At 49.4% G+C, this 26,966-nt stretch overlaps 1 protein-coding gene across 3 annotated transcripts in view; it reads right to left on the bottom strand.

Moving 5' to 3' along the window:
• MYO16 (myosin XVI) overlaps window positions 1-26,966 on the bottom strand; it is a 518,782-nt gene that overhangs the window by 25,995 nt on the left and 465,821 nt on the right. For all 3 annotated transcript variants that reach the window (XM_070800476.1, XM_070800475.1, XM_070800474.1), the window contains exon 33: window positions 4,809-4,967. In XM_070800476.1, coding sequence (XP_070656577.1) covers window positions 4,809-4,967 — 159 coding nt within the window. The remainder of the gene's footprint in view (window positions 1-4,808; window positions 4,968-26,966) is intronic.

Below are 26,966 nucleotides of genomic sequence, written 5' to 3'. Positions count from 1 at the left end.
GTTGTGGGTGGCCAGCATTCAGAACCAGCTTGGGGCGTTTTCCACGTGTGTGCCACTGAACCAGTCTTGCTGCTGGGTGCCAACAGAACCTTCCCACATTACCCTGGGATCCTTCATGCCAAGCTTGAACAAACCCCGCTCCAGTCACCTCCCCACCCCATGACTCCTCCTAAGGAAAGCGAGACTGGTGATGCAAATTGCCTGCTAGATTTTATCCAAGATCCATTTGCCTCCTCCTGCTGGGCAGGTCAGCAATGAGCATCCTTGGGTGAGCAACATTCTCAGATGAAAAACTACACACACCCTATGACCTTACGTGGACCTGGAGGGAAGTCAGAGAAAGTAGGGTAAAGCCAGGGTACCACTATCCTGGCTACCAAACGGCCTTTGGGAAATACCTTCCCACCTTCCTGCTCCCTCATTTTAAAAAATATGGTATTTCATTGTCTTTGAATGTCCACTGATTCTTTGAAGGTAATTTGTCTTTGTATTTTAATCTCTGGCTGCTTTAAAGAATCTGCCTGCAATGTGGGAGACCCGGGTTCAATCCCTGGGTTGGGAAGATCTCCTGGAGAAGGGAAAGGCCTGGAGAATTCCATGGACTATACAGTCCATGGGGTTGCAAAGAGTTCGACACTACTGAGCGAATTTCACTTTCAGTGGCTGCTTTTAAGATTCACACTTGGTTTACTATGATATGCCCAGGTGTGGTTTTGTTTGTTTTTATTCTACTCAGCATTTTATTTATTTTTTAAAAAGTCACACTTACAGACAGAAAGATTCACCTTTATCGTACATGCTGTGCTGTGCTTAGTCGCTCAGTCATATCTGAGTCTTTGCGACCCCATGGACTGTAGCCTGCCAGGTTCCTCTGTCCATGGGATTCTCCAGGTTAGAATACTGGAGTGGGTTGCCATGCCCTCCTCCAGAGGATCTTCCCGACCCAGGGACTGAACCCAGGTCTCCCGCATTGCTGGCAGATTCTTCATCGTCTGAGCCACCAGGGAAGCCTGAATTTATAGGAACACACTCACTCCTGTTTGTTAATATCACATTCCCGTCTGCAGTCTGCTGTGGTCTTAACATCTCTGTCCCCCTAAAATCCATACGTTGGAATTCTAGCCCCAATGTGGTGGCATTGGGATGTAGAACCTTTGGGGGGTAACCAGGTCCCTGAAGGTCTGTGTCCCCCTAAAACTCACATGTTGAAATTCTAACCCCAAAGTGGTGGTGTTAGGAGGTGGGATCAACCTTTGGGATGATTAGGTCCTGAGGGTGGAGGCCCCACAAATGGGGTTAGTGCCCTTATAAAAGCAGCCCCAGGGAGCTGGCTACCTTCTTCCCTCCACCACTTGGGGACAAGCAAGAAGCCGGCCACCTGCAGCCTACAGGAGGGCTGCCACCCAAACCGGCGCCCTAACCTTGAACTCCAGCCCCCACCACTGCGGCCACGAAGCCACTGCTCCTCACAGACCGGCCGGCCTGGATATTTCCTTACAGCAGCCCAGCCCAGTCTCCGGCAGCCCACTCATCTCTCACTGTCCCTGTGCCTGCATTTTCCAAAATGTCAAATAAATGGACTCAGAATCTTCGGATGTTTTTTTTTGCAGTGCAAAGCCTTCGTGATGCACACGTTTTTGTCACCTGCAGTAGCGGTTTATCCTTTTTTATTGCAGAGTTCATCCATGGGCTGGGCAGCCTGTGAAGTGGTCCCTGATGGGCCCACCTGGAGGCACTCACCCCTCACAGAACCCCCTCCCATGAGTTGACTGGACGTGTGGCCCAAACTCAACAAGCTGGACGTGGCCGGAGCGCTGGCTGTCTACTCCAGGAGCAGCCGTGCGGTGAGTGTGGCTTCCACCCCGGGGGCTCTTCCCAGCTTCCTGTGGACAGCTTGCTCTGGGGGAAGCCCCGGCCCTGTCGTGAGGCCTCCCTTGTGGAGATGCTTGAGCAAGTGATACTGAAGCTGGGCCATCTCTCCAGCTAGCCTCAAGAAGCCTGCAGTTCCAGCTGATGGCTGATCACTTCCCCGTGAGAGACCCTGAACCCAAGGCACTCAGCTCAGCCACACCCAGATTCCTGACCTGCAGAGACTACAAACAGCCGCCTCTGCATTCTGGGGGTGGAGGGTAATTGTTACAGGGCAGTAGATATCGAATACTGTCCAGTCACCAGCTGAAGGGCACTTCATTTCCAGTTTTTGTTGTTGTTCAGTCGCTCTGTTGTGTCCGATTATTTGTGACCCATGGACTGCAGAATGCAGGCTCCTTTATCCTCTACTATCTCCCGGAGCTTGCTCACACTCATGTCCATCCAGTGGGTGATGCCATCCACCCATCTCATCCTCTGTTGCCCCCTTCTCCTCCCGCCTTCAATCTGTCCCAGCATCAGGTTCTCTTCCAGCTCTTCGCATCAGGTGGCCAGAGTACTGGAGCTTCAGCTTCAGCATCAGGCCTTCCGATGAATATCAGGGTTGATTTCCTCTAGGATTTCCAGTTTTAGGTGACTGTTGAGTGTGAGCGGGATTTGCATTTGCGTACAGGTGTTCCTGTGGACGCTGTTTGCGCTTCTCTTCTGTAAGCACCTCAGGGCGGGGCCGCTGGGTTCCATGGAAGGCGCGTGTTTATAAGAAAGTGCCAACTTAAGCCAGTTGCTTAGTGTTTGACTCAGTGTTGGAAAATTCTCTCCAGTTTCTCACAAAATCGTGTCTCTCCCCCATGGACTCTGTCTTCTTTCCATCTAGGATTCCCTGACCCTTCTCGCCATATCCTTTATGTCTTTAAATCAATTTCTGAAATTTCCACTCTGCTTCTTTGTGCTTCATTCTGGATATTTTCTGATTTATCTTCCTCTTCCCTAGGATTTTTTTTTTTTTTAATGGCTGTGTCTAATTAACTTTAAGCTCATCCTCTATTGTACTTAATTTTATGACTGTATTCTTCAACCTCAGAATTTCCATTTGATATGTTTTTATGGTTTCTGATTTCTGCTGAGATTTTCATTCTTTTATCTCCGTAGGCAAAGTAAACATACTTACTTCAAAGCATGGGCCTCTGAACTCCAGTCTTCTGAGGCCCTGTGGATACGCTGCTATTTCTGCTCGCAATTTTTCATCTTACTTTGTGTCCTCGTCTGCCTGTTTCCTTTGGACGACGCAAAGAACTCTGTATTTGAAAAGTGGTTTGTAAGGACATCCTGAAGCTAAGGATGATGTCACTGTCCTTCGAGGTAGATCTATGCCCTCTTCTCCTCCGGGTGCCTGTGGCCTCTGTCATCCTGAAGGACCTCAGTCGGGCCCCAGGAACTGAGACAATTCACAGCGGAGCTGGGGGCCAACAAGCTCTGTGTCTGACTCTTACGGTGGACCCTTCAAGCTCACCTAGGGCTGTGGGAGGTTCTAGACACAGCCCGTCCTCACAGACCTAGGAGACAGCCCAGCGTCCCAGCTGCCTCCAGTGGACTGGTGAGCACCTCTGATGTCCTTCAGAGAAAAGCCTAGAATTGAGGCCTTCTGCTTGGCTTTCATTGAAGCCCACACCCATGCCCTCAGGCTCTTTAAGAGAAGGTCGGTCTGAATTTTCTCTTCAGACATTACCTAGAAGCCCTGGGCTGCTTCTAGGGTGGAAGGAATAAGCTGTTTGTCTAAGCCACTGTCAGAGAGCTTTTAGATACTCACAGCCAGGTCAGTTCCTGTAAGACACGTCCACTGACATACCCGCATCGAGTACCTAGACCTTCAATACTACTGTCCTTCACTCTTCTGAGGCATGGAAACAATCAACAGGAACTTTACTCACTGCTTGTAATAACCTATCAGGGAAAAGAATCTAAAAAAGAATATACGTGTGTGTGTGTGTGTGTGTGTGTGTGTGTGTGTGTGTATCTGAATCACTTTGATGTACATCTGAAACTAACAAACGCTAACAAATCAACTATTGCATACAAAAATTTTTAATTAATTACTTTATTTTAATTGGAGGCTAATTACCTTACAATATTGTAGTGGTTTTTGCCATACATTGACATGAATCAGCCATGGGTATAAATGTGTTCCCCATCCTGAACCCCCTCCCACCTCCCTCCCCATCCCATCCCTCTGGGTCATCCCTGCACACCATCCCTGAGCGCCCTGTCTCATGCATCGAACCTGGACTGGCGATCTGTTTCACATATGATAATATACATGTTTCAATGCTGTTCTCTCAGATCATTCCACCCTCGCCTTCTCCCACAGAGTCCAACAGTCTGTTCTTTACATCAGTGTCTCCTTTGCTGTCTCGTATACAGGGTTATCATTACCATCTTTCTAAATTCCATATATATGCGTTAGTATACTGTATTGGTGTTTTTCTTTCTGACTTACTTCACTCTGTATAATAGGCTCCAGTTTCATCCACCTCACTAGAACTGATTCAAATGCATTATTTTTAGTAGCTGAGTAATATTCCATAGTGTATATGTACCACAGCTTACTTACATACAAAATTTTTTTAAAAAAAGAACTATATTTTTCTTTAAAAATACTATTAGAGCATCATCTACTCTGCTCAGGATAAGTTTCATTTTATACTGGCTTCCACAGACCAAATACTCCACAAAAATCTCTGGGGAAAAAAGCTAGCTAATATTGAATGCAATTTTAATTCTTTAACTTGAAAATAATAAGTTGACAGTATACCCTACAGTGATATTTCATCTTTCCCAGTTTTTAAGCCTACTTCATTTTTGTTTTAAATTCATTCCCCCTAGAAAGTTGATACAACTTAAAACTTGTATCTATTTACTTCTGAGTTTAAAGAAGTGCTTACCATTTGAGACGGAATTTCCATTTTCAGCAGTCATTGCACTGGACAGTGAATTAGAAAATTGAATCCCATGGTTATTTGCATTTCTGTCCTGCGTCTCTGATGTAATTTCTGAAGTACCAAAATCATCTCGGCTAGCAAGGTTCATGTTCGTTTCAAAACCTAAAATAAATTGTAGGAAAAAATGATTCTTTCCTGATCAAACGTACTCAATAAGTTGAATCAAATAGTGGAAGGAAATAATAAAACTCAGGAAGTCAAATGTTGATTACATTTGAAATAGTAAATTAATAATCATCCCTAATCAAATTTATGGTCTACAGTATATTCACCAGCCTGCTATACCGCTGTTAAATGCAATGGGCTGCATTGTGACAACAGTGAATTTCATAAATCTGCTATTTTCAAAGTTCTGTAGCATTTCTGATGTCATATGTGTAATTATAGAACTGCGTATCTTGTGAAGGTTATTTCCTGAAAGAAATATGATGATATATTCATGTTGTAGAAGTTTTCTGAGTTTTTAAGTAGAGCTGAGGCAAACTTAACAGTTTTGGAAAAAAAAAAAAACTATACTGTTATGGTTACAAAATATGTTATTATCCACTTAGGAATGCGTGCATGCTCAGTCACTAAGTCTTGTCTGACTCTGCGACTCCACGGACTGTAGCCCACCAGGCTCCTCTGTCCATGTGATTCTCTAGGCAAGAATACTGGAGTGGGCTGCCATGCCCTCCTCCAGGGGATCTTCCCAACCCAGGGATCAAACCCGCATCTCCTGCATTGAATGTGGATTCTTCACCTCTGAGCCACCTGGGAGTCCCCACTTAGGAATATTAAGACTTCAAAACCCTACTTCTGCATTCTGTGTGTAACAAAGTCACCTAAATGTCAACACGCACGTCCTATATTGAGCTCTCTGAGATGCAGAAACACAGAAACCACTGCCCAAATTAGGCTGAGGAGCCAAAAAAGAAAAAAAGAAATAGAGTTCCACCCCTGGGGGGTTCCTGTGTGACATCAGGATTCTCCATGCTGCTCCTGCCCCTTGGCTGCGGGTGCCCAGTAGACTCTTCTGTCTCTTAGGTCCTTCTGAAGTTTTAGGCTAAGATGTTGTTCATAAGGATAATAAACGTAATGCACTTTCCTGGATTTTACAGATGGTGAACAGTTCATCTGCTGTGATGCCGAGGGAGGCAGGAGGAAGGCCGAGCTCACCCCCGGGGCTGGGCTGGGCGGAACCCTAGCTCGCCCTCCTGGACGCAGCCTCCCCTGGTTCGGACGTGCACTCAGATAGCGCCCAGGCCTGGAGCCCCTACCCAGAGGCCCCACACCGACTCACGCTTCTGGGCCTGGGGTGGCCTCTTTCCAGCTCAGTGCCCGCTCCCCCAACCCAGGGTTCTGCTCAGAGCCCCCTCCCCCGTGCCGTGTGGCATCCACTCCATTACGAGTGAGCACGTGCCTGGTGGGCACACACAGGAGTGTGTGCCAGGCTTAGAGAGGCAAGAGGTGGGCAGACAGAAGGAGGGCAAAAAGAGCAATGCTTTGACAACCAGCCAGGAGTGTTTACGTTTCCCATTTCCATGACCCCGGGAGTAGCTCCTGACTCTGCATTTAACACACAAGTGAAAAGAGCACCCCTTGCGGCTCAGAGGTCAGGAATCCGCCTGTCACTGCAGGAGACGCGGGCTCGGTCCCTGATCTGGGGAGATCCCACAGGTCACGGGGCAACTCAGCCTGCAGGCCACAACTATTGAGCCTGTGCCCTAGAGCCTGGGAGCCCCGACTCCTGAAGCCTGCAGGCCGGAGGGGCAACTCCAGCGCGGCCCCACAACGAGAAGCCCCCTTCACTGCAACTGGAGAAAAGTCCGCGCAGCAAGGAAGGCCCAGCACAGCCCAAAATAAATAAATGAATAAAATTATATATAGAGAGAGAAAGTGGAAGTGAAGTTGCTCAGTCTTGTCTGACTCTTTGCGACTCCATGGGATTTTCCAGGCAAGAGTACTGGAGTGGGTTGCCATTTCCTTCTCTAGGGGATCTTCCCAACTCAGGAATCCAACATGGGTCTGCGTTACAGGCAGACGCTTTACCATCTGAGCCACCAGGAAGTGCATGTAGTGAAAAGGCTTTGGCCAGGCCGGCGTGGGAACAATGACGGCCAAGGTTAGGTTTTGGAATCATCACCCTCCTGGCTCATGACAAGCAGAGACCATCCAACAGGCTGGAGCTGAAAGAATTACCTGTTCGATTTGGTCAACTCTATTTTGCCATTTTCAGAAAAATCTTCTGAAAATTAGTAAAACACATTTGGTTTTAAAGCCGTCTCAAGACACACACATTTATCTGCTTCTATTTCTCTGGAAACTATTTGTTTCCACTCTTTAATTCAGCCGTTTATCGTTTATTGAGAGTTTCTCTGCCCAGACTCTCCCCGGGGCTGGGATACCGTGAGGCACAGGCAGGGAGCTGGGAGGTCACCTCCCAGGAATGTGGTCGACAGCCAACAAGCAAAGGATCAGGCCAGCAGGTGATGGACTGCGGTGGGCTCCCAGAGGGGCGGCAGTGGGGCAGGGCAGTCCAGGTTCTCAGGCCTTGTGGGTCAGGAAGCCTCCTCCAGGGGTCTTGTTTGGGCTCAGGGCATGAAACAGGGCATTGCCCAAGGTAACAGGGACTCTTCTTAGATCTGGCAGTTCAGTACTCAATCCTCTGAGACGGTGTGTGGACTCTTGGTAAGAGTGCATGATGCTAGCATCCCCCAGAATGAGCGGCTAGCTCATAAACAATGGATATATTTAATTTTGGTTGGACCCTCCATTTTTGCCATTAAAAGTTTAAAAAATATTCTTCTAATTCCAATCAGCAGGTTCAACTGTAGCCAAGAAATGTTTTAAAACGTGTCATACAAGTTAGGCTGCGATCCTTACATTATCTACTAAAGTATTCTTTATGTTTTTATCATAAAAGTGGCTGTTGTTCAGTTGCTAAGTTGCATCTGAATCTGTGACCCCATGGACTGCAGCACGCCAGGCTCCTCTGTCCTTCACTGTCTCCAGGAGTCTGCTCAAATTCATGTCCATTGAGTCGGTGATGCCATCTAACCCCCTCATCCCCTGCCACTCTCTTCTCCTTTTGCCTTCAATCTTTCCCAGTCTCAGGGTCTTTTCCAATGTGTTAACTCTTTGCATCAGGCGGCCAAGGTATTGGAGCTTCAGCTTCAGCGTCAGTCCTTCTAATGAATATTCAGGGTTGACTTTCTTTAGGATTGACTGGTTTGATCTCTGTAAGACCAGATATTTGTGTATTCCAAGGATGGCTCTGAGTTGGAATAAGGGAGTGAGTCCTTCTTAAGACATAAGAATGTGTGCTCACCCTGATGACGATTCTTCACACGGTTCTTACGGTAATCAGCACCTCCTGGGTGTTCATTGCGTGCCAATCTCCTGCTGCGGGCGGGACTTGACTTAATTCTCCCTTTCCTAACAGGGCGGTGGAGTCCTTACTCCCTCGCCTGTTTTCCAGATGATGTCACGAGGCCCGGGGAGGTAAACCCACCTGCGGACGCTTCACAGTGAGTCAGTGTAGCCGCGGGGTTTAGACCGAGGTGTGCAGGGCTCTGCCGTCCACCCACTCTCATTCCTCAGTTTGGCCTCTTACGTCAAGTCTTTCCTCCTTATTTCACCTGCTGATGTAAAGATAAGGCAGTTTCTTTTCTGGGTCTTTCCCACTGTGCCTTGGTGGGAATGAACTGGGAGCCCAGGTTGAAGAGCTGTCCTCTGGCCACTGAAAAGAGAGTTGCCACCTCAATACTGACATCCTCACTTTGGGGTTATGCTTATTCATGAATATCAACCAGGGGAGTCTTGGTTTCTACTTTCTGTGTCAGCTTCTGCCCCTAAGCGCCCTGATTCCACGGTGGATCCAACTGCATGAGAGTCTGCGTTCCAGCCTGTTCATCTCTCGATTCAGCCTCAGCGAGGGGCACAGGCAGAGGCTCCGGACAATTTGGTTTTGCTCTCCGCGGTCAGCTTCGTGGTGGAACGGCTGCAACATTCGTTGTCAGAGGTACGCCTGTGACCCTGCTTAAGCACTGAAAACATTGCAACAGCAAGACAGCAAGAGGACTCTGGCAGGAAGCCTGGAAAAGGCTTAGGTGTAAAACCGCAGGTTAGATGCCTACTTTGTGGAAAACTAGAAAAAAAACAATAACATGGAACCAATAAGGCCATCGTTTGTTCATGCCTCCAAGCCATGGTCCTCAGGGTTTTGAGGGTGAAGAAAAGTCACAGCAAAAGAAAACGTTTGAGATTCTCAACGAATCTAAGCAAACAAGTAGGCAAGTGAATGCTGGAAAACCCCACCCAGAGCTTTAAAGCAGTGTCTGGGTCCTGTCTGTGTCCCTGCACCTGGTGAGATCAGTGGTCCGTGTAGCTCAGGGCAGACTTCCGATGGACCGAGCGTTGACACTCGATAATTCGAATCCCTGCGGAATTTTCTTGTAGCCTGTGAACTCGGATTCTCCGTGACCCCACCTGGGGCTGCTCTCAGAGGTCTGCGGAAGATGAATCACGCTGGGATCTGACTCAAAGATAAAATCCTGGCCTTTATATTAAGATACAATGACTGAGCATAAGGAGGCCATGAAGGCACATTCTAGCTGAGTATTAATTGAACAAGAGAATTTGAGCAAATCTCAAAATCGAAATGCAAACAAACAAAAGCCCCGTAGTCCAATGCTAGCTTTTGTACATACGTTAGTTATCCTGGGCGGTGTGATGTTTCGAAAGCTGTGACTTTCAGTAAGAGATGACACCGCACCCCCAAACCTCCAGGGGACATGGGACACTGTCTGGAGACATTGGTGGTTGTCACACCAGGGAGGTGGGTGCCCGTGGCATCTAGGAGGGATGTTGCAAACCCGCTCACAATACCCAGGACAGAGCCGGCGTGCAGACCCACCTGACCCGGAGTCCATGCACCTGGCCACGGAGGGCGGAGGTGGACAAGCCCTGTTTCAAAAGCTGAGTTAGACACGTTCATTTGTACCACTGCGGGAGAGACGCAGACGCAGAGAAGGGGCTGTGGGCGCAGCAGGGGAAGCAGAGGGTGGGATGAGCTGAGACTGTGGTTGGCGCATATGCGTGACCTTGTGTAAGACAGACAGTGGGGAGCGCTGTATAGGCAGGGAGCTCGGCTCGGGGCTCCGTGATGGCCCGGGGCGCCGTATAGACAGGGAGCTCGGCTCGGGGCTCCGTGATGGCCTGGGGCGCCGTATAGGCAGGGAGCTTGGCTCGGGGCTCCGTGATGGCCCGGGGCACCATATAGGCAGGGAGCTCGGCTTGGGGCTCCGTGATGGCCCGGGGCGGGATGGGGGTGGGAGGGAGGCTCCAGAGGGAGGGGATATATGTGCACATATGTTCGATCCACGCTGCTGTATGGCAGAAACTAACACAACATTGTAAAGCAGCTATACTGGAAAAAAAATGAAAACTTGGAATTAAAAACATAAAGCTAAGGCAGATCCCGCCCTTCCCTACTCGTGTCTCTCTGCCAGTTTCTAATTTTGTTCCGGTCAAAATCCAAAGGCTTCTTGAGGTTGACAGACCACCCCTCTCTAACCCCAGGATCCCACTCCCTGCTTGTCTTGATCTCATTTCCAACTACCTGCCGGACACCAGCCTCCCCAGCCTCACCAGCATCTCTACAACCCTCAACTCAGCCTCTGACTCTCCCCCGGGTGGTCCGAAGGGTGGGGCGGGGGCTCTGTACTTTGTTCAGGGCTCGGCTCAAACCACCCCGAGCAGAACAACCTTCCTGACCACCTTCGGAAAAAAACAGCACCTTGTCCTCACCCAGGTCAGTTTCTGTCCTTCTCACCATATTAGAAGGTCCTTCTCACCATATGACATGCTAAGTGTCAACTGTTGGCTTATTTTCCGTCTCTTCCCTCCAGAAAATTGACACCATGAGCTCAAAGGCAATCTTGGTGCCCCCAAGAGTGCCTGCACAGAGTAGATGCTCCACAATATTTGTTGAAATAAACAGAAAAAAGGATGCATAATGAACGAATGGATACAACAACAATGTTATACAAAACCCACTTTCTAAAAGAAACCACGCTATGTGTAACTGGAAGAAGAGTTGACAAATTTACGAACTGAAAAACCCGTGTGAATTATTATAGAAAAATCATACATCTCAGCAATTATTTCTCCCCATTCACATGAGATTATTGGAAACATATAAAAGGATTTCTGCTGTTAATGATATGCCTTTTGAGTTTTAATCACTACTTATAAAATTAGAAGGTAAGGAAACTTTCACACTCTGTGAGGAAGATGTGCTCTACTCATTCAAAGGGCCAGAGCTGTTTCTTTCCACCTGAGACTGCTAAATTGGACAAGACCTAATAGCCAAAGATGAAAGCAACCCAAGTGCCCACTGATGGATGAATGGATAAGGAAGATGCAGTACGTATCTGCCGTGGAATACTACTCAGCCACGAAAAATGAAATCTTGCCATTACTGACAACACAAACGGAGGCATTGTTTTAAGTGAAATAAGTCAGAAAGAGGAAGATGAATTCTGTATGCTTCACTTGTATGTGGAATCTTGAAAACAAAACAAATGAACAAACAACAAAACAGAGTCAGAGATGTAAACAGGCGGTTACCAGGGGGGAGGGTGGAGGCAGATGAGAGAGACGGGAGAGGGAGACTGGGAGGGGCAGGTTCATTACAAAATAACTGGGAGTGAGACACGCAGCGGAGGGAATACAGTCAACAGTGATATCATAGTTTTTAAAAACAGACAAAATCAAAGAGCCAGAGCAGTTTGATTTCTACTAAGAGTGTTAACTTGCAGAAGAAAAGATATGTGGATGTTAGAAATCTATCCCTGACTGATGGTGGGAGGTTTCACGTTTTCACTATTTTCCAACAATCACCACTGATAATTATGTCGTTATTGTTCCACAAAGGTCCTATATAGTCTCTTTAAACAAAAAAACCTCAGTGTTGACTGTGGCCTCTTAGCAGCTGGAGATGGGTAGAGGCGAGTGGACCCCAAGGCTAAAGGAGGAGGCTCCAGACTCCACCCCACTTGGAAAGGCCATTTCTAAGTCAGGCAAAGCACCCAGCTCATGTCTGTGCGCCTGATTGTTTTTTTTTGACAGAATTTCTATAATAACCCTGTTGTAGTAATACCTTTGTTATTTACTTTTTCTTTTTCTTTCAACAGATCTTCATCAAGCGTCCACTGTGCACAGGTACTTTTCTAAGCATAGAATAACGAGTATTTTGCTTAGACTGATCTTCTCATGTTAAATAGATGTCCGCTTCACTTCTTAAATTTGGGTCATTTTTACTCTTTTTCTTAAAGAAGTTCCTCCTTCCCCCGATTGCATAAGTTTCAATTTATTGAAAATAAGAAAAAAAAAAAAAGAGTCTGCTGCAGGCATAGAGGACTCTGGCAGTAACTCAGCTGGCCCAATCCTGACCCCTGGGGCCTGCTGCTCCCGAGGGCACGTCACTGAATTAGCGGACGAGGGCGACAGAGCAGCGAAATGCTGGACCTCATTGACACTCTTTGCAAGACTGATGCTGTTTACACGGGTCCTCAGGGCAACGTCCGAGCAGAGAGAGCCCAGCTCCTCACCGGGCACTGACTAGAGTGCAGGTTTACCTGGACGTGGGAGGTGTGAGTTCAACGAGGAGACGGGTCTGTGGCAGGAGAGCAGCCACGTGTTTTTGGTGGGGGAGAAAGTGGAGGGGAGACAGAAGCTAAGGAGAAGAACTTCTCTCGGGGAAGGGAGGTGAAGATTTTCAAGAGGGGAGAGAAGCTTCTTACTAGAGGGGAGACGGCTCCTTGAAGAAGTCTGGGGAGCTAGAGAAACCCCTGAGTACAGTGAGTGGCTGAGAGAACTTCCAAATCCAGAGCTGGAAAGTGAAAAACTGAAAGTCGCTCAGTCTTCTCTCTTTGCAACCCCATGGACTATACAGTCCATGGAATTCTCCAGGCCAGAACACAGGAGTTGGTAGCCTTTCCCTTCTCCAGGGTATCTTTCCAACCCAGGGATGGAACCCAGGTCTCCCACATTGCAGGTGGATTCTTTACCAGCTGAGCCACAGGGGAAGTCCAGATTTGGAAGACAGTGGCTAAGGGCAGGCTGGCCGGTTCGTCCCTAGGGATGCTGAGATGCCCCTGAGCTGGTGGTCGCCTCGGGGGCTTCCTGGAAACTGCCCAGTGGAGAGCCCTGAGCCAACCTCGTTCTTCCTCCGCACCGGGAGATTCCTCCAGGGATGGCGTTCAGACACTAAGCTGTATACAGTTCGGACCGCATGCAAAGAGTTAAGCCAAACGGTTTTTCAGAAACATATCTGAAAGAAGTGATTCCTCAAATGTTCCCATCCGAGGAGGGTGGTAAGACGCAGTGAATGACGGGGATGTGTGGAACCCATGGATGACCGCAAGAAGGGACTGTCCGACCACGCTGGGGGGACTAGGGATGGATATTCCGGAAGGCTCTCCTTCTGGGCGGAGTTAAGGTTTTGCTGGAGCTTTTTTTGCGTATGTGTTAAAGCCTTTGACACTTAAAATGCCAACACGAGGGGGAGGGACACCCGGTGTGCGTCCTAACAGGTTGCCCCTTCTCAGCCTGCTGGGCGGGACTCGACGCAGAAAGTGACAGCTCGGAGCGGCCCGCCTGCTCCCGACCAGCCGGGACGCGGCAGCGGGGAAGGCCACGCGGAGAGGGAGGTCGGGCAAACGCCCGGGCCTGCGCAGGAGAGACGGGGCTGCGGCGGGCGTGGGAGCCCTGCAGGGCGGGCATGGGGTGGGGTACCGCGGGGTACCACCGGGTACCGAAGCAGGGGCGGGGTGTGGCGAGGAGGAGGGCAAGGGAAGGCCGAACGCGGAGCACAGGGCGAGACCCTCGAGGGCCCGGCCCCAGCTCGGCCCGTCCGGGTGACGGTGAGACGGGAAGGGCGCTGCGTTATCAGCCCGGCACCAGAGGTGGACGGCTGACCAGCTTCAAGGAGGGCTTAGGAACGGAAAAGCAGTGAGAACTGAGTCTCGGGCAGCGGCAGGACGAATGGAAGTCGGGGGTTAGGTAAGTTACGGATCCCTGTGAGCCCAGGGCTGGGGGGTAAGTCAGGACCATCGATGAGCAGAAGTCTGGGGCCACGAACGTGGACTCTGGAGTGACAGCCACCTGTTGTCGTTACTGTTGTTTAGTCGCTAAGTCGTGTCTGACTCTTTGCAACCCCATGGACTGTAGCCCACCAGGCTCCTCTATCCAAGGGATTTCCCAGGCAAGAATCGTGGAGCGGATTTCCATTTCCTTCTCCTGGGGATCTTCCCAACCCTGGGATCGAACCTGCATCCCTTGCATCTCCTGCATTGGCAGGCAGATTCTTTATCGCTGGGCCACCTGGGAAGCCCTCGGGGGTTGTTAAAGCGAGTGCTGATGATTTGGACAAGACCATTTACTAGGACTGCAAACTGAATGTCTGGGGGGAGACTTAAAAATCCCTCGGGAGGGAGAATTTCTTCCAGGAAAAGCGACATTCCTATAAGGAGGCAAAAGGCAGAGCACACGTGGCGATGGATACAAACCGACTGCTGGAGACTCGGGGGCGGGGGCGGGGGGAGCACACGGGCGGGGGCGGGGCAGCTGGCGGGGGGTGGGGGTGGGGGGGTGCTGATGGTACCAAATGCCAAAGAAAGGTCAGGGGGACGAGGAGGGCCTGAGCGAGGGAGGCTGTCTTTAAAAAGACCGCTCAACACATGGCTTCTCTCTTAGGTACCTGAACTTGAGGTAGTTTTAGAGTGTGTGTTGGAAACGGATGAGACTACAATCCAGGTTGCAGTAACGCAAGAGCACAACAAATTACAGCTGTTGGATTTAATGCAGAGAGTGCTCTGTAAGGCATAAAAAATGTGAGAATACATTTGAGACTCATTACTTATGCTGGCTATCGTTCATTTTGCAACTCTATAGGAAAATTCCTCTGCACAAAGGCTACTGCATGCAAGAATGCGTTTGTTTTTATCCTATCTGGTGCTAAGGAAAAGCATGCAGGCTGAGAGGGAGCCAGGCATGAACCCACTGCTTCTCAGGCTCTCGGTTCTGGAATTCAGAAGTCGCGGCTTGCAGTCTCTGCCGATGGGCACCGTGGACAATGTGTCATGGCAGGTAAGCAGGGCCGCTCAGACCCCAAATCAGCCTCCGGCTTGTGTTAAACCAAATCTGTTCACTACTTTAGGGGGCTTCCCTGGTGGCTCAGATGGCAGAGAGTCCACCTGCAATGCAGAAGACCCAGGTTTGATTCCTGGATCCAGAAGATTCCCCGGAGAAGGGAATGGCAACCCACTCCAGTATTCTAGCCTGGAGAATCGCATGGACGGAGGAACCTGGCAGACTACAGCTCATGGGGGGACAGAGGCTTGGACACAACTGAGAGACTAACTTGATTCAGTACTTTGTGTTTCAAGGAACAACGCCTGAAGTCTTACGTTATTGCACACGAGTAAAAGGCACACATAGGGACCCAGAAATCACTCCGCAGTCCCCCCCCGGCCCGCCCTCTTCCATAACAGGCTTCTAGGATGTGAATTAGACTGTTTTCTTGCCCATGATAATATAATCCAGACATCTGGCATCTTGTCTCAGAGAAAGACAAATGCCAAGTGTCGGGATTCACCCAGACCCAGTGGCTGGTCCTAAACTCAAACATGTAGGTCTACATAAGGAGACGTCATGTGTGAGCAGAGGGCACGTTTTCAGGGAGATGCGATCAGGAGGACACACGCTGCAGGGGTGTGTCTAAAAAGGCATGCTTCTAAATGACCCTCAGCCCCAGGATCAGACTTCACCACCACTTTGCTAAGACACAGGAGTGAGTCAAGAGACAGTGTCCGTGTCTGCCGTGATGGGGAAGGGGGACCACGTGAGGTCCGTGCGATGGGTCGTGCGGCAGGCACATTGCACGCACGGTCATATCTCTACAGGAGCTGATTACTCAGGAAGCAGCAAAACACAACACTGGGATGGGCAAGGAAGAGGATGGGCGGCTTGAGCAAACAGAACTACCAGACCTGCTTATACCCTGAGAGGCCAGAGTCGGCCCTGGCACTCCCTTATGAAACCACCACCCTTGAGTAGATCAAAACTGCTTTTGAACTCAGTGCTGACCATTCTTCTGCAGCAGAAAGTGCCATCAAGGCTCATGCTCGGGGTTAAGTTGAGTGGAAAGAAAGGGCTTCCTTGGCCACCCTGCCTGCCCCTGCCAGCTCCCGCCACCCACTCCCCTGCCAAGTCTTGGGGAGATGGTTTGTGCTAAAAACACCAACCGAAGCAGGAAGCAGAGTGATATCTTCAACAACATATGTGCTGAGCAGGGCAAGAATGTACCCATAGTAAAGCTAAAAAATGACTGTCAGTATAAATAAGGTTTGCAGAACCCAAAAAGGCACAGAAATTTATGTGGTGCCAGTTTTCTTTCCAGGTTGACCAGCTGGCTCTTTTTGGGTCCATCTCCTCTGTCCGCGCCATAACTAGAAGAGGCCTGGCCACTATTCCGTTCCTTAGAGCTCGTCTTCCCTGTAAGTAGCGAGCGTTGCTGTTGTTTGGTCGCTCAGTCACGTCCAACTCTTTTCGACCCCAGGGACTGTAGCCCACCAGGCTCCCTTGTCCATGGGATTTCCCAGGCAAGAATACTGAAGTGGGTAGCCATTCTCTTCTCTAGGGAATCTTTCCGACTCAGGGGTTGACCCTGAGTCTCCTGCATTGGCAGGCAGGTTCTTTACCACTGAGCCACATGGGAAGCCCGTAAGTAGCTGAATATGTAACATTTAAACAAGCTGGCCTGGCCTGGAGACCCATTCCTAAAGCGTCTAACCTCAGAGGTCACACGGGCATTTGCATACCCAGTGTTTCTACACTTCCTCAGCGCCAGGTGGTGATGCAAACCCAGGAGGTCGAGAACACCGCACCTGCGCAGCTGCCGGGGGTGGGCAGTGCGTGCCCCCCGCTGTGTGTGCTCGCTCCAGAACCAAAGGCAGAGGGGGGTTATTCCTGCTCTTCTCCTGGGAGTGCTCAGTATTCGTGACATGTGCATGGTGTCACAGTGATGGGAGGCCAATAACACCACTGGAAAAAAAGAGGAGACTGCCCCCAGGACAGCTCCATCTTCAGCTCCCACATCCTTTCCCAGGAGAACCACCGAGGCCCAGGGTCAGCAGAGCCCTTCCGATGAAGAACCGCTTATTTACTTATGTTTTCATTTCCATGAGAACTGTATTGACTCTATTTTGTCTCTTGGTATTTAACCAACTTTATATACGGCTCATAATAGAGCCTCACTTGGATTTCTAAGAGATAAATTGCTTTAAGAATAACTACTTGGTTCTTCACCTAGCTTCCCTGGTGGCTTAGACGGTAGAGAATCTGCCTGCAAGGCAGGAGACCCAAGTTCAATCCTTGGGTTGGGAAGAGCCCCTGGAGAAGGGAATGGCAACTACTGCAGTATCCTTGCCTGGAGAATCCCATGGACAGAGGAGCCTGGTGGGCTACAGCCCAGGGGGTTGGAAAGAATTAGACATGACTAAGCCACTAACACTGTTCACATTCTTTACTTCGGTCCTCGAGAAAAATATAATCTACGTTTGTTCCACATCAGGGACGTCAGAAGAATGCTCATGTCCGTTTTCTAGTGTCTTCTGGCCAGCCCCCGCCCCACCACGTGAACCTCGGCACAACCGGACGTATGGCTGAATCACTTAAACGTCATACGAGACGGTCAGACTCTCATTTTTGGCGTTCACCTCACTGGTGTGGTTCCAGCTGAGTCAGAGAGCCAATGAAATCAATGCAAGTGAAAACCCAAACAGCAGTGGTATATGTTGAATCTTTTCAAAATCCTCGTTCAGAACTAATTATGAAATTTATCCACCCAAGGTATTTAAAGGGACTTCTCTATTGGCATAATCAGTAAAGAATCTTCCTGCGATGCAGGAGACCTGGGTTCGATCCCTGGGTTGGGAAGATCCCCTGGAGAAGGAAATGGCAACCCACTCCAGTATTCTTGTCTGGAGAATCCCATGGACAGAGGAGCCTGGCAGGCTATAGTCCATGGGGTCACAGAGCGTCAGACACGGCTGAATGACACACACACACACACAAGCTATTAAAGGGCCCCAAGGGCACAGATCAGGGCCAGTGGGAACAGGCAGAAGCCATGCACCTTGAGCCTCTGCCTGAGTCTGCATTTCAGGGATGCAGGCCTGGGGTGGGAAGTCCCAGGAGTTGGGGGGTGTGCACTTGGGAGCCCTGGGGGGCTCAGGATGGCAGCAGTCCCCCTGCTACAGACGTGTGCCCACAGTTTCACAGCCTGGAGGTGCCGTGCACGTGTGTGGATCAGCCCCACTGCCCACACCAGTGGCTGCTGCCCAGCAGCTCTGAGGCCTTACATAACAGATTAAAAATATCTACACAGACTTAAAAGTCTTGTCACAAGTCTCCTCAAGCCACGTGGCCAGTCTCTCTGATGGCTCCTGTGGCTGCATCCTTTATGGAGGGGGGCTGGCCAGCCTCCCTGACTCTGCGTGCCTCCCGAGCCTCCAGGCCTGGGACTGAAGGTCCCCGGAGCTGTCACTCAGGAAGGATGAGTCACGGGGACTCTGCAGGGGCAGGCTGAGCCGGTCGCCAGTGGCCCTCATTTCCCCTGGAACAATCAGGAGAAAGCCCCTCGGAGCCGGTCAGGAGGTGGGGCCCCCTCCTTGTATGCCCAGCACCCGGCATCTCTCACCGTCACTTTGAAGCTGTATGTTTACACAGAAATGAACACAGAAGAAGCCTTTTGGCACCCCTGCTGCAGCTCCTCCAAGCATTATGTGGTGATGCCATCATGCCCCTGGATAAGCCCTCCTCCTTAGGGTTGTAAGATGCCCCAGTCTCAGCCTGAGGTAGGGTACCCCCTCTTTCTCTAGCTGCTTTGGCCTCATCCACCCCCCTTTCCTCCAAAGGAATCCTACCTTCATTTGGATCGGTTTCAAAGGACATATGTATGGGTTGAAAAAAATCAATTTAGTGCGTCATGATAAGCATTGAACAGTCAAAGAGAGTAGAATGAATCGAATAAAAATGCAGCATTTCTCAAGCATTAGGGGTAAGCTGTTTGAGAAACCCAAACAGTGTCTTCACCGATGTTTCTCGCTGTCCTGGGACCTTGTGAGCTGCTTGCGAGCCGATTCCATATTTTACTTTTAAACTCATACGGCTTAGGACAATACTCTGTACAAAACGCATCCTCAATGCATATTTCAAATGAATGAATGAAGCCTGTCCCTTTTATTTATGATTTGTCCCCCCAACCCTCTTTGAAAACTTGACGCGAGTAGCAGACAGCAACACAAAACGTGGCTGCTCATCAAATGGTTTTGCTTGAAGTTAACCTCTGATGTTTTCAATCCTGAAAAGAACTACGTGTCTCAGGGGCGACGTCACAGATTGGTTGTATTATCTGGAAAATGGAACCTTTTCCCTAAAGTCATTACAAAGGGTCCCAGTGATGGATTCCACCCCTGCAGCAATGGAAACGCTTTCTGGTTAGCAGCTGGACCACATCAGTGGGCTGTCTAATGAGCATCAGATTAAAGAGACATTTGTATAATCCCCCATCACCATACAGAAGCCCAGTGCCTTTGCCCCGCGTGGCTGTCCCAGCTGCAGAAATTAGACGAGATTTCCAGGCTGAGTAAGGGAATAGAGATTCCCCTCTCAGCTGTGACTACATCAGTGAAATGAATGCCAGCAACTGGAGTCTGACTGTCTTATTTGACATGTAAATGATTCAGTCGCATCTCTGGTTGTGCTAAGGCTCACACGGTGGGGCAGGGGGTGGCCAGAAGGCACTAGAAAGCATCTTACAACAGGAGCACAAGCTGGTGTCTGAGATGGAGCAAAGGATTACATTGTTCTTAAGGACCGAAGTAGTTCTGAGCACAATTTTCTATTAAAACTCCAAGAGAGATTCCATCACGAGCTATATATAAAGGTGGTTAAATACCGAGGACAGCAAGATCCAACCAGTCCATCCTAAAGGAAATCAACTCTGAATATTCACAGGAAGGACTGATGCTGAAGCTGAAACCCCAGTACTTAGGCCACATGATGCGAACAACTGACTACTGGAAAAGACCCTGATGCTGGGAAAGATTGAGGGCAGGAGGAGAAGGGGACGACAGAGGATGAGATGGCTGGATGGCATCAGTGACTCAATGGATGTGAGTTTGAGTAAACTCTGGGAGCCAGTGAAGGATAGGGAAGCCTGGCGTGCTGCGGTTCATAGGGTTGCAAGAGCTGGACACGACTTAGTGAGTAAACAACAGATATCAAAAGACAAAATAAACTCAATACAATTCTCATGAAAATAAACAAAAACAAAAAACTCTTTAGCTCTACAGAATCTATTGCTGGGCACTGGTTATTTATTTGAAAACAGATATGTGAACTGTGAAAAGTATTGCCAGGCTGGTTGGTTAGTTGCTCAGTCGTGTCCGACTCTTCAGCGACCACATGGACTGCAGCCCGCCAGGCTCCTCTGTCCAGGGAATTCTCCAGGTAAGAATCCTGGAGAGCACGTCATTTCCCCCTCCAGGGGGTCTTCCTGACCTAAGGGACTAGAATCGGCTCTCCTGCACTGGCAGGCAGGCTCTTTACTGATGAGCCACCTGGGAAGTTGGCGTGCTTTGATCTTCTGTGCTTGGTGTGTGCCCCTTTCTGCTCCTAAACCAGCCTGACCCCATCCAGGTGAGCTCACCTGGGAACTGGAACTAACTCCAACAAGCAGACGTGACTTCAGGAGTGATTTAAGGGCTTTGAGCTTTGATTTGTGTTTCAGTAACATGGACACACCTGCATAGGGGCAGTGTCCACCCGCCGCTCTGTCCAAGTCCTCTGTCTCCTACTTACTCCTTCCTGGATCTTTCCATTTCAAAAGAGAATAATAAAACCAAGATGGAAAACACGCCGATCTGCTTGGGAATCACCCTGCTGCGCCCACAGTGTACACGTCAGTCCCTCCGTTCTTTAAAGTGGACATTTTTGGGGAAGAGTGTGTTTGATTTTGAGCCAGAGTCTGGGGTGTGAAGAAACTCTTTTGCAGGTTTTGCAGGACTTTGGGTGATGCACACATTTGCAGGTATCGTACCCTGAGTGTTCCACTGTAAACGTGTGTCAGCTCAGATCTAGCTCACGTCTGCCGTGGTTCAGTTCAGTCGCTCAGCCGTGTCTGACTTTTTGTGACCCCGTGGACTGCAGCACACCAAGCCTCCCTGTCCATCACCAATTCTATCACCAGTTTCAGTAAACTCATGTCTATTGAATCGGTGATGCCATCCAACCATCTCATCCTCTGTCGTCCCCTTCTCCTCCTGCCCTCAATCTTTCCCAGCTCAGGGTCTTTTCCAATGAGTCAGCTCTTCGCATCAGGTGGCCAAAGGATTGGAGTTTCAGCCTCAGCATCAGTCCTTCCAATGAATATTCCGGACTGATCTCCTTTAGGACTGACTGGTTGGATCTCCTTGCAGTCCAAGGGACGCTCAAGAGTCTTCTCCAACACCACAGTTCAAAAGTAGCAGTTCTTCAGCACTCAGCTTTCTTTATAGTCCAACTCTCACAGCCGTGGTTTGGTTCCTGCATATTTTAAGACTGAGTCATATGTGTGGGGAGGAAAGTGAGATTGTCACTGGTCGGTTTCTTACAATTAACATGTATCAGCTGCATGTAAAATTGCAACGCCCAGTAACTGCCAGTGTACGACGTCTAAGGACGAGCATTACAGACTTCAAGAAGAAATTGGAAAAAGGGAGATGTGAAAACCAGGGCAGCAAAAGGCCCAAGAAGCTTCACACACAGCGGGTGTGAGGTGGCTGCTGACTCACAGGGTGCAGGGCTGGCGCAAATGACACTGAATGTAGCGAGCTCTCAGGTGGTGTGGAAGTTTCTAGGTTAATCTGAGAATTAATCACAAAAATGATTCAGGTCGGCATAAAGGCCCTAAACACTCTTAGGTAGTTGAGAAATGGGTTATTCTCTTCCAATACGCTTAAGGAGAGAGAGAGAACACAGCGGTGATCCAGGTCATCTTCAGGAAAACGTCCACGCACCCTGTAGCTTCTAAGCATTTCTTCACAAAAGGAAGAACACCCCGGGACTGTATTCTGTGGCAATAATGAGATGCAGATAGCCAGGAAGGTCTTTATTAACTAGCTATAGGAGAGTCGCTGAGTGGCTTAGAGGATAAAGCACCGGGTTTCTCCTAGGAGCCCCCAGTGGGAGTTTAATTCGAAATCTAGTCTAGAGACCACCCCCTCCCACACACAATGGCTGCTTGCTTTAATGGGTTGATGGTATGAAAAATATGTACTGCTTATGAAAGATAATCCACTTCTGAAAAGACTGAATTTTTTTCCCCCAGAATTCCAGGTACAAAAGATCTCCTCCCCCTGGATAGCGCACTGAGAACAGTCCAACTGGGATGACTCCTCTGCGTCCTCCGGCTGTCTCAGAAATGATGAACTATTTATGCACGCTCCCTATCTCTGGTCTGACGGCATGCTGGCGGCTGTAGATTCACAGCCAAGCCGTGAAGGAAATTTCCCAGGAGAGTTTCACACCATTCGCCGGGTAACTTTTTGATCAGGTTGATCTAAATATTTAATTGTCACAACTCCCTGCTTGGTTTGATGCCTGGGTGTCAGAGAAGAATGAAGCAGCCACGTCCAGAGGAAGTAGCAAGCTCAGGAGGCCTTTGAGTTTAAGATTCTCCCAACAAATATTTATTGAGGGATCTGAGTATGGGGCTGATGCTCGTTTTTTTGTTGTTTTCAGCCGTGCTTCTAATTTTGCCATTACAGTATCTATATCTCTATATAGATATGTCTGAATATCTGTATCTGTAGCTATATCTGTTTCTATAGCCACATAATCTAGGAAATAAATAGTTGCTGTAGAGACAGATGAAGTGGGCTTTTTTGGGCTGTGTGCCTTTCTCCTGGGCTTCCTGGGAATCCTGCCAGTGCGGGATACACTAGAGACAGGGGTTCAATTCCTCATTTGGGAAGATCAGCTAGAGGAGGGCATGGCAACCCACTCCAATATTCTTGCTTGGAGAATTCCAGGGACGGAAGAGCCTGGGGGGTTCCGTCCATGGGGTCACAAAGAGTTGGACATGACTGAGCGACTGAGCATGCATGCACGCCTTTCTCCTGCCCTGGATCGTACTGTCTTGCAAATCACTGCTGACCATCCGAGCAGCCCTCAGCGTGGCCCCTGGGACACGGGGAGAGGTCCCTGTGGCTTTACCGTGCGGCCAGTCCTGAGCAGGCATCCGAGACGCCGCACTCCCAGGACCGACACTCGGCCTGCAGTCGAGCACTTCCTCAAGGCAAGATGCTGGGTGAGCGTCTTGCAAGTGAAAGCAACTGCTGTGAGTGACTGCTCACCTGTAATTAGGAGCTGTTCCCAAGCAGAGCCTTACAGAGGCAGAGACAAAGCAGACAGAAAGCCAGGAAACAATCCTTCTGAACCAGAGGAATTATTCTGGTTCACCTGGGTGCTGTGGGTCCCTGACATTGCGGAGGGCAGACTGTGGGACGAGAGGGCAGAAAGGGCCTCTGTCGAGAAGCTTATGCTGAAGGGACATTGTCATTGTTTAGTCACTCGGTCGTGTCTGACCCTTTGCGACCCCATGGACTGCAGCCCGACAGGCTCCTCTGTCCATAGGATTCTCCAGGCAAGAATCCTGGAGTGGGTAGCCATTCCCTTCTCCAGGGGAATCTTCCTGACCCAGGGATGGAACCTGGGTCTCCTGCACTGGCAGGCAGATTCTTCCCCACTGAGCCACCAGGGAAGCCTTTCAAGGCTCGCTGGCCGCATGCTAACAGGACCAGGTATCCTGAACTCATGTTTGGAGACAGGGCTCCCCACACACGGGCTCCTCTTGCTGCCCCACCTGCTCCCCTCTTTCTGTACCCACCTGGAGAAGTCCCAGCCCCCCGCCTCCTGCCCCCATCATCGCCCATCAGGCGTCCTGCTCGCGGGTCAGCCCTGGCGGGAGGCTCTCTGAAACACTACCGCAGCAATGAGCTCCTGCTCTGGGGCCGCCAGCTGTGCCCCCCTCCTGTGCCCTGCTCATCAACGCTCCGTGATGAAGTGTGGTCAACCTCTCCCCAAACAAGGCCCGAGCACACTGCTGGGGTTCACAGGCCACGTGGGGCTCAGTCACAGACCCACGGTGGGGGGGTCTATGCCCCCCAGGTAGAACCTCACCTTGAAATGGGGCGGACCCATCTGCCGCCCGCCCTGTCTGGAGAGGGCAGGGCACCCAGAGCTCGCTCTCTCCTCTCTGGATTCCCGGGGGCAAGCCCTGGGCTTGCATCAAGTGAATGCCTGGTGGATGACTACAAGGGAGTTAGCTCTACAAGTTAATGCAAGTCCTGGGTACAGGGCCCTGGTTGCACAACTTCCCTGAGTGAAAGAGTTCTCGGGCATTGAGAGAGAGGAGGTGCTGTAAACAGGGAGAGAAATGTCACAGCGTTCACAACAAATATTAGGCACTTAAAAAAAAAATGTCCAATTAACACGGAAGACAAAGAGCCCTGTGCTCTTAACGTAGGTATGCCTGGCTATGGATCCGTGTATTCCGGTTGAAAGCTCATCTGCAAGGGGAGACAGACTAAGGATTACTTCAGCTGGGCATCCGGGGAATGAGGAACACTGCAGCATCCGGCTGCAAGTCCCAAACACAGAGACGCCTGCGCTGCGGTGCGGCCAGGAGCTGTGCAGGACATCGTCTGCTCACACAGGGCCCCACGTGTGTGTCAAAGCTCGGGTTCGCCGACCCGGCCGGGGCAGCCACATGCTAGCTCTCATCCTTCCCATATATCCACCCAGCGACGAGCGAAGGACTTGCTTCGCTAGAGATGCTAAGCTTGCCTTCCCCGAGGACTTCTTCGTTTGGAAAAACGAGGGAAACTTGGGGCTGATTTAAAATGGTTCCAGAAGGCAGAGGGATGCCTTCCTTTCACGGGAGGGCGGCCAGAGTGCCCTTGACTACACATCCATAAAGTATGTGCTTGCTCCGTCCACGCCCTTTCTAACACTCATGAAGCCTCAGGCCACCACCCTCCACAAATAAATCACCACACAGAGAAAGCAAAGCAGCTGGAGAGTGAGAGAGATTAACAGCTCAGCACAGGACACACAGCTAGAAGAGCCTGCATATAGGCAAGACGCCTCGGGGATGCCGAGCCCTGCATCCCAGCATGGGATGCTGAGACCTGCACAGGAGGGTGGATGTCTTATGCTGCCATCTCATCAGAAGGCGTCGGAGGTGAAACAGAAGACAAGTGTCGAAACGTCTGCCGCAAACACCAGGAGCAGAGAACGGCAGTTTACCAACGCTGCCCTTGAGCACAGGTCACAGGTTTCCGCCTGTAATTCTGTGATATTTCAGCGATTTTAAAGCATCTTCTTGTCACCAAACAATGCATAAGTAATTGTGCTTAATTTGGCAGAGAAGCTTCAAAATCTCACTCAGTACTGATTGAGGAGGCAATGGGGGCTTCGCTGGTGGCTCAGTGGTCAAGAATCCAACCTGCTGACGGAGGAGACAAGGGGTTGATCTCTGGCCTGGGAAGATCCCCACACGCTCCTTGGGTAGCTAAGTCCATGTGACGAAACTACAGAGCCTGTGCTCCAGAGTCCGGAAGCTGCAGTGACCGAGCCCACACACCGCAACTACGGAAGCCCGAGTTCCGTAACAAGAGAAACCACCACAGCTGGAGTGTGGTCCCCGCTGGCCCCAACGAGAGAAGCACGCACAGCCATGAAGACCCAGCCGGGCCCCAAACAAATCAAAACAATTTCTTTGAAAAGATGCAGTTGTAATACATACTTGAGAGATTGATCTTTCATGCTTAGCTCTGTTTGGACATGACATTTAGAAATTCACCCCTTGAGGCTGTCGCTGTAGAAAAGTTATCCGCACAGCTGTCGATGTAGGGGGCTGTGCTCACAGACCCTGTGGAAGTTCTCGAAGGCCAGCGATTTCTGTTGGAAAGCTGACTCCTGAGAATTATTTCAGCTGCATCATGAAAAAATGATGCTCCAGCACCTTAGGGGTAGCTTCTGTTTTGAGCAGCAAGATGATGTTAGTTAATCAAGTCTAAGATGTTCAAACGGATCGACAGGTCTGTACTTATTAAAGTGACTTAAGAATAAATCTTTTATTTTTTTTCTAAAGGACTTCCCTAACGAAATTTATACAAATATTTATCAGTAAATTGCTCTGACATTGGGACATATTTCCACATAATTGAGTGATGGTGGAGGAAGCTGGAGATGAGCTAAGATTGGTCACAGAGATAGTTCATTAATCCGCTGTACTTTTGTATGTGTTTGAAATTTTCCATAAAGCCAACTTTGAAAATAATTCTTTAAAAAATAAATGGTTTATGGAATCAAGCATTACACTGTAAAAATTTCATTTATATAATGAAAGTATTACTCAGTTGTGTCCAACTCTTTGTGACCTGTGGGACTCTTCAGGCAAGAACACTGGAGTGGGTTGCCATTCCCTTCTCCAAGGGATCTTCCCGACCCAGGGATCAAACCTGGGTCTCCTGCATTGTAGAAGGTTTCTTTTACCATCTGAGCCACCAGAGAAGTCAAAACTCAAAATATCCTTACTTGGAGTATTTATGCAATGAAATAAAATATTTGAAATTAAGAGTAATTTCCATTTGGCTGCAGTGGTTCTGATTTGTAAAAATGCCCCAGGGCCAGATTTATCAAATATATTTATATGTCAAACTGCTTTTTTAAAGGTAGGTTTTCATCAAATGTATTTACTAAACACCTAATACATGCAAAGAAATATTGTCTCTATGTTTCTTGTTGCCAATATAATTTTTAACTACCTATTTATATTATGTAAACTAAAGATGCACAGTATCAGAAAGTCACAAAATAATTTTTTTTTTTACATATTCTGCAAATCAGACTCCTCCACTTTCTTCCCCACGTTTCTGAGGCGTACTGCATTTTTGTTAATGCCTGATCATCCTGCTCTTTTTCAATGGACACAGAAAACATGCT

This window comes from Bos indicus, chromosome 12 (assembly GCF_029378745.1).
Source record: "Bos indicus isolate NIAB-ARS_2022 breed Sahiwal x Tharparkar chromosome 12, NIAB-ARS_B.indTharparkar_mat_pri_1.0, whole genome shotgun sequence".
NCBI lineage: Eukaryota > Metazoa > Chordata > Mammalia > Artiodactyla > Bovidae > Bos > Bos indicus.
This window is presented reverse-complemented; position numbering and strand designations above follow the sequence as displayed.